The sequence below is a fragment of the Leptidea sinapis genome, chromosome 14, assembly GCF_905404315.1.
Source record: "Leptidea sinapis chromosome 14, ilLepSina1.1, whole genome shotgun sequence".
Taxonomy (NCBI): domain Eukaryota; kingdom Metazoa; phylum Arthropoda; class Insecta; order Lepidoptera; family Pieridae; genus Leptidea; species Leptidea sinapis.
Window position 1 is genome coordinate 11,900,579 of NC_066278.1, and position 7,546 is coordinate 11,908,124.

General features: G+C 34.5%; 1 protein-coding gene across 1 annotated transcript; it reads right to left on the bottom strand.

Annotated features, from left to right (window-relative positions):
- Positions 1-1,511: 1,511 nt before the first annotated feature.
- On the bottom strand, positions 1,512-5,954 carry LOC126968013 (alpha-(1,3)-fucosyltransferase C-like). The gene is made up of 2 exons (XM_050812794.1): positions 4,617-5,954; positions 1,512-2,819 (listed from the first exon to the last, which is right to left on the bottom strand). The coding sequence occupies exons 1-2, from the start codon at positions 5,531-5,533 to the stop codon at positions 2,552-2,554; spliced, it is 1,185 nt and encodes a 394-aa protein (XP_050668751.1). The 5' UTR covers positions 5,534-5,954; the 3' UTR covers positions 1,512-2,551.
- Positions 5,955-7,546: the final 1,592 nt, after the last annotated feature.

Genomic DNA, 7,546 nt, shown 5'->3' on the forward strand with positions numbered 1-7,546 from the left:
TTCGGTTTTGTTTTGAATTGTCTGTATGTTTTTTTATTATTTTATGTACAAATAATTTATATCATTAATATGGCTATATATTATAATCAATATTATTTTTTTTAAATAAATAACACCTAATTTAAATGTAGTTTTACTACTTTATAGCTTTTATTACATGAACTCATGAATTAATCGTATTTTAGGCATAAATCACGGTGTACGGTAAAAAATCATATCTGGTGAATGATTCTCTGTTTTTGCTATGCAAATACGTAGCAATTAGCAAATTAAACTTATCTCTTATTCACTTGCGTTAATTGCATTTACTATCCTTCTTTGACGTGTAATCGTAATGTAGTGTGCTATTGCAATGTTAAATTATTCATGTGTGCGTTTGTGTATCTTTTACAAACACCGAATGTTGTCTAGGTAACCTATCTATACTTTTAAATGTCATTGATTAAAAGAGTACTTTTAAATATTGTTGATTGCCTAGTGATTGGTTTGTTGAATTCAAAGTGAAGGCAAAGAATATTCTAATAGTACCTACCAGTAGTGAAGGTAGGCATTGGTAAGGGCGCGAATTTTATTTTAACGTGCAAATAAGTGAAAGTGATCTTTATCACATAGGTCCTAAAATCACAAATTTCCTCCATTGACACAATTTTTTTATATAAATAAAAATTTCTTTTCATTAGGTAAGAGATGACTTTACATTAGTTCCTTTCTGTGAGCCATCTAGCGTGACTGGTAAAATTATTTGATTTTTGCAATAATTAGATCTTTTGGTAATGGTACTAGATGGCGTTGAACTACAGATCAGCTTGACTTAATAATAATAAGGTAGGTTCTCTGTGGTAACAGTAACAATAATATTTATTACCTTTGAATATAGTTACAAAATCAACATAACATACAGATACATTCAGACAAAGGGCACAGCTTATGCTGCTTGAAATAATATTTCATGCAGCGCCAACTCCCCTGTGAAAGCTACGTAATTCTATTCATCGCGCTGCGCGCTTACACTACAGGGAAGTGCCGGAGCCGACCATCTGTAATAGGAGCTCTCTTAACTATGAAGAACCCTTTCGTTGTGGCATTGAGAATAAATAAGATTGGAATACCTACTAGACCTCTTATTTTCCAACCCACTTGTGTAGGAGACCCTACCGCCTACGAAACAGTTGGAAAAGTGATTACTTACTAATAATTTGTATGTGTGCATGAGTATCCTAAAGTGCATGGATAATGGATATGCGTAATTAGTGTATATACCTACACCTATGTTAAATATTTAATGGAAGTTCCTTCCGATCCATACACAAAATTTGTAATTTTCGGTATACTGTTTTTTTTAATAATAAACGGGTGTTTTACTCCGGTTTCCGATGAGTATTAGTATTTATTTTCTACCAAAATTGGTAGTATTTGGTAGTATAGCAAAATAATAGACAATTATAATAATAGTGTAGATTCTTTTAAAATCAGTGTACAGTCTTGTACTTTTTATTAATAAAAATAATATATAAAATAAAATTTCAATTGTATTTATTATTTTTATATTACAAATTAATAATTGAATAAAACCAAAACGATTATTTAAAAATAAATTTACATAAATCAAATTAATGATACGAAATATTAAAAAAAATCTTTTAAAATATTAGAATAAAATCTAATTGTCGGACCACATTACACTGCGCGGCACAAAACGTCGAAATATTATTTCAATAATTTTGTATGGTGCATGTCGCACTAGAGCGGTGCTGCGCTGCGCGTCATCAATCCATTAATTCATATTTTAGTTTTGTTCCATAATTCAATCTCTTGCTGCACACAATAAAGAAATAATGACCAAATTCTATTGCTCATCCTGTAATGTTGCTCGCACGCAAACTGCTATAGAAATGACGCGAGCTGCCACTTACTGCAGTTATAATGCGCCGCTCAAAAATGTCATTCATAATCATTTTTACAGTTATCCTATTGGTTACTAGATAATGATAGTTGATACACATATTTACCTATAAGATAGGAAGATACTTAATATAAAACGAAAACAATACAATAATGTAATTATAAAGAAATAAATTAAAACAAAGCGAAACAAAATATCTATGTAACTTCAATTTATAAAGCAAATAATTATTTAATATAATAGATAATTATTACAAATGTTAATTGTGATAATCAATGCTGAAGTATCTCCAATTATAAAATTATTATAAAATAATTTAAGTTTAAAACTACAAAAATACGGGATACAGACACGATAACCAAATGCGTTTCTCAAATCAACTCTTTCGTTGAATGCTCTCTGAATAGACCTTAATAGCCTAGAAAGTTAAGCCACAAATGACAACTAAACTAAAATAAATAAAAATTGCTGTCCTTACCTTAATTACAATAAATTATTGAACTACATATGAATTACAAAAAAATTTCTTAACCCTTTAAAAATTTCGGGGCGATAAAGATACAGCAGTGTATTATAATTTATAACTGTAACAGATCTTGTCAAATTATCACTATATTGTCTGAACACTATCGTCCAGTACCTCGAAACCTAAGCACAATTTTCTTTAAATCTAGCACCATTCCACCAAGTTCTGAAGTCGTTCCATACAGTCACTTCATTTACTTTGTCGTCTTTATTTAACCACTCGCACAAGTTACAAACATCCAACTTCTCTGTTGATTTGTACACAAAATGGTTCCTCCAACGGAAGTAGTCATAATACTTTGTCTTGTTCGCCATTATGTCGTTAATTTCCTCGGCAAGCTTCTCTGGTCCAAGGGCTAAGGCGTTCAGGTAACTTCCTTCAGGAAGGAATCTGTAATGTATTTAAGTGTTTTACATTTTCTTTTACAATGACAGAATTGATAGATGCCGACTACCTATGTTAAACAGAATCCTCAAGAAAGAAATATATTTATTTGCAACAAACACAATATTAACATAATAATATAGAACAAATATACACAAAACAAATTACATGTTCGAGTGTTTGTCACAAATTGGTCACACTTAATCATAATGCTAATTACTATCGCAACCAGCGCTCATCTTCCTGTGGGACCAAAAATGTCAACAATAATTATTGTTCACTTTCAAGTCACCTCAAAAGCTGGTCATCATCATTTCAGCTGGAAGATGTCTGAAAAAACTTCTTACTGCTGGACACAAGCCTCCCCTAAAAATCTCCATGACGATCGGTCCTGCGCTATCCTCATCCTATGTATTCCGGCGATCTTGACCAGACCATCTTGTGGGAGCCTACCAACATTGCGACTTCCAGGGCGTGGTTGCCATTCGAGGACACTACTAGGTAGGTACTAGCAGGGGCGTGCATTGGGTTTCTATCAAGGTAGGCACTGTAGATCTAACTAATCGTAGTTGCGCTTTAGTCCGACATAATTTGTATGAAACGCTGCTTGCTTCGTACATGCAATCTGTAGACTGCCTACCGTAGGTAGTAAATTAACTTTAACACTAGTGCTATATTTATTTAGGCTCATAACGAGGTAGGCAATGCCTTATTGCATGTGATATGCACGCCCCGTTGTATATTCATACCAGATGTTACATAGACTTACAATATTCTAGCTTATAGACAAAAAAGTGTTTGAGAGATAAAAACATCTCTATTACGGAGAGACAGCAAGACAGACAAGGAAAGCGCATCTATTCTTCCTGCGACCGATTTTGATTGCGAAGTCATAAACAGTCTGCCACGCTTGGAATTAGGTCATTATTTTGAATACAAACAACTAGCCAACGCAGAAATTAGAAAATTTATTGAATTAGGCGTTACTTTGCGGAAATCCATAATTATACAAATGATTTAAGTTTTCTTTAGTGTTAATTCCGCCAATATTTGCTTTTGAAACAATTCGACACGTGTTTCACCTCTACACGAGGCATCCTCAGGACGTGTTGTCTCGCCAAAATCTGGCACGAGACTCGTTTCAAAAGCAAATATTGGCGGAATTAACACTAAAGAAAACTTAAATCATTTGTATAAGCAGAAATTGACAAATCAAAATTGGCCACGCATCATCGGGCAACAGGTCATCCATACCATTGTTTTAGTGGCAATATATTACATACTCTGAAAATTTTCAAGTAACTTAGGCACCAAACTCTTGACTTGGCCATAGTCGGATGTTCCGAGAGAGGCTTCGACAGAAATCTGGTGTCTATCAGGATGAGTAGTATTAGTCAGCAGAAGACCCAATAAGGATGGCATGCGCGTCAAGTTTTGGTATGTTACGCTTTCGATAGCTGATATTTCTAAAGATATATCGATATTGAGACTGTAATATGGATGGTTTTGTGTAGAAAAGGGAAATTTGAAGTAATTAAGAATTAACATTAAAATATAAACATTAATTAATTAACGCAGTAGATGCCGAAAAGCATCCACGAGTTTGTGTAATAACATCAACAACAATCATCTGAAAGCTACATCAATGTCAAAAATATTGACATAATATTATGGTGCTTTTACCAACATAATACGTAGACCGTACCAACGCGAAAGTACTTACCTAAGAAGTAATTAAAATTTTAAATTTAAATTGTACACTAGATATATATTTACATAGGTATACGTATAAACAAAACAAACCTTGTATAGTCTGCTCCTCCAAAAACAACAGGTACAGCGTAATTGTTGAGCGCCGTCAATAGCTTCTCAGTCACGTAATCCTCAGCGAACGAATTCTCAAAGGACAGATAGAAATGATACTGCTCCTCGATCATTTTAAAACATGAACTAGAATCACTTCGCGGACAACTTAACGGACCACACGCCCCGTAGATATCAACTGTCCAACCCCACTTTTCTAACTCATCGCTCAACACAGCTACAAATTCTTCTCTTCTACGTTTGGTTTTACAATGCGATACAAACCACGCAACTGCTTTGGTTTTAATTGACAATTTAACCTTTAACTCTTCACTAATTGGCTCCATTTTAATTGGCCATATCATGTCGATTTTCGGACCGACAACGTTTTCATTTAAATCATAGATAGTTATGTATCCCCATCGGAAATTTGAATCTAATTTGTACGTCCAAGTCCAGTTGAAGAATCCGTCCAGATTCTCACTGCATGCGGGAAAAAAGTCGGGAGATTCCATACCACCAAATATATACTTCTGCTTCGGTGATCGATGTTGAGGCATTTGAAAAGGCCAGAGATGAATTACGTCTCTGCTGTTGAAAGCAATAGCGTCAAACTCTCTGTGGTCGAGAAAGTATTGTGTGTCATCTGTGACATAACAGTTTGTAAACTTACACTTGTTTTGTATAAACGCGGAATTGCCTTCTCCCATAAAGTCGAATGGTGCACTGAATCTTCGCGTCCATTGCAATATGTATTTTAAGTTTTTGTGACGAAGATGTGATACTATTTCCTTCCTGTGTGCTCTAATATCGTATAATTTTGTACTGTAAATATGATACAAGTATAATGCGTAAGAGACGACAGCTAATATCAATATTTTTCCGAAATGCCGTCGCACACAGTAATGTAGAAACATGGCTCAAACTTGACTCTCCGTAAATATGTATGTTCATATCGTTATCGATCGAATAAAAAAAGATAACGGTTACAACTGATAACAAATAGTTATAGTACCTGTGTAGGTACTAGGTCCGTCAGTTAACAACAAACACTTATGGACATTTTATTATCACTGTCAAACACAATTTAAGTACCTACCTATTCTGTATAACAATCCATTACAGATTCTGTTAATTATTTAAGTAATCACAGCAAATTTGCTTTAATCACACATGATTACATATATTTTTACAGTCGTAAGTGAATACAACGCGACTCTAACTCCTTAGTCCGTACTATAGAATATACCTACTGTACTCGATCTGACATAATAAACTTAGAATGAGTAATGATGACGCATGCTCAGTTCTTACGTCTCACTTCGGTCAGTGCTGACTGCCGAGTGAGTACTGTGGTACTGAGTAATGACTAGGGAATTATAGTGATTAGTGAATATGGAATAGTCACATTATCACATAGTGATGCTACGACTCACGCACACAAGCAAATCGCGAACACGTTGACATCACCTGTGTCACTGTTTACGTACCTAGAGGAATTATAGGTGCCTGTTTCCAATACAATCAATATACCTACTTCGTTAATAGGTACTTAACTGTTTTTGAATATTCTATTAACCTAAAACGATTTGAATGATGGCACACCGATAACTTAAAACTTATGTGGTGTGCTCTCGTTCAGTCCTCGTACCCAGCTAGTCAAGCACTGAAGATGACCATTTAAAATATGGTACCAATAGATAGGAGTTAGGACTCAACTCGTGTGACACGCGCGACTGACAGCACCACAGATTAGTAAGTAATATGTTGACAGCACTGCGACGTCCGCTTAGGCACTTAGGGCAAAGTAGCTAGGTTTTATTTTTTAAACCTGTTTTATTTACCCATGTGATTAGGGCCTTCTTGCATGTCAAAATCTCATACCTGGGATGAATGGGCTAGGACGAAGACCAAAGGCAACCGAATTATATTGATACATACGAATAGGCTTAGGATCCTGAACCGAGATTCCTGCGATTTAAATATGCGCAAATACATTTGTTGTACGCCGGCGGTAATTGCGACAGGTAAATATCTAAACTTTAAAGGAAGAGCAAATAAATCAAATTCGCTTGTCTTCGACCGGTATGTAAAACATCATATTTTAACGATACATTGGTGTCTGTAACGGCGCTCGCGTCAAGCACTATCTCGAGACTCGAGACCAGCGGCTTTGGTGGTCGTGCGTCTTTTCTATTGTATGGGTGTTCCTTACTGCTTATATTATACTGTGCTAATGCCCTATACAGGTGAACCAAAGAGTCACTTTTTACAGTTCCCTACCTACATCTACCTAACGAAAAAATGAGATAAGAGTGTTTCGTTTGAAATCTTGTGGAAAAGTAAATAATAAATAAGCCTAAAATATATTTGTTGTAAGTACAAACAGTATTTATTATGTTTTAGACAAATAGACTAACAAAAAATTGAAGAATCGTAGAATTAGGGTCAACAAGTCGCAACACAAATTATTATTATGTATGACAAAAAAAAGTTATATACACGCATAGCCTACAGATTTATATAGTAGTAAAGATAATTATTTATTTAACTTATATTTAAACTTTTTATACTTAATACTAACTCGCATAATTATTTTTGTAACATTTGTAAGAGCAATATTCCCTACTGAAAATGAACTCAGTAATTATTCACAGGCGCTAATATTAATTTGGTTCGCCTCGCCTTGATATCGGCACTATGTCACTCCATAGCCACCAAAAACTCTTCGTGACGTGTACATAGTGAACCGGGATTTAAAAGGCCTAGAACTAGATTTTTATTTCTGATAAACTGAATGACGACAGACAAAGCAATTTGTATGAACTTACAATTTATAAGATAGCGCTTTAGTAGTGTTTAGTGTCTTTGATCCACAATTTTGTTCTTTGACCTATAAAAATACCAATATTTAGCCTTGTAATGTCATG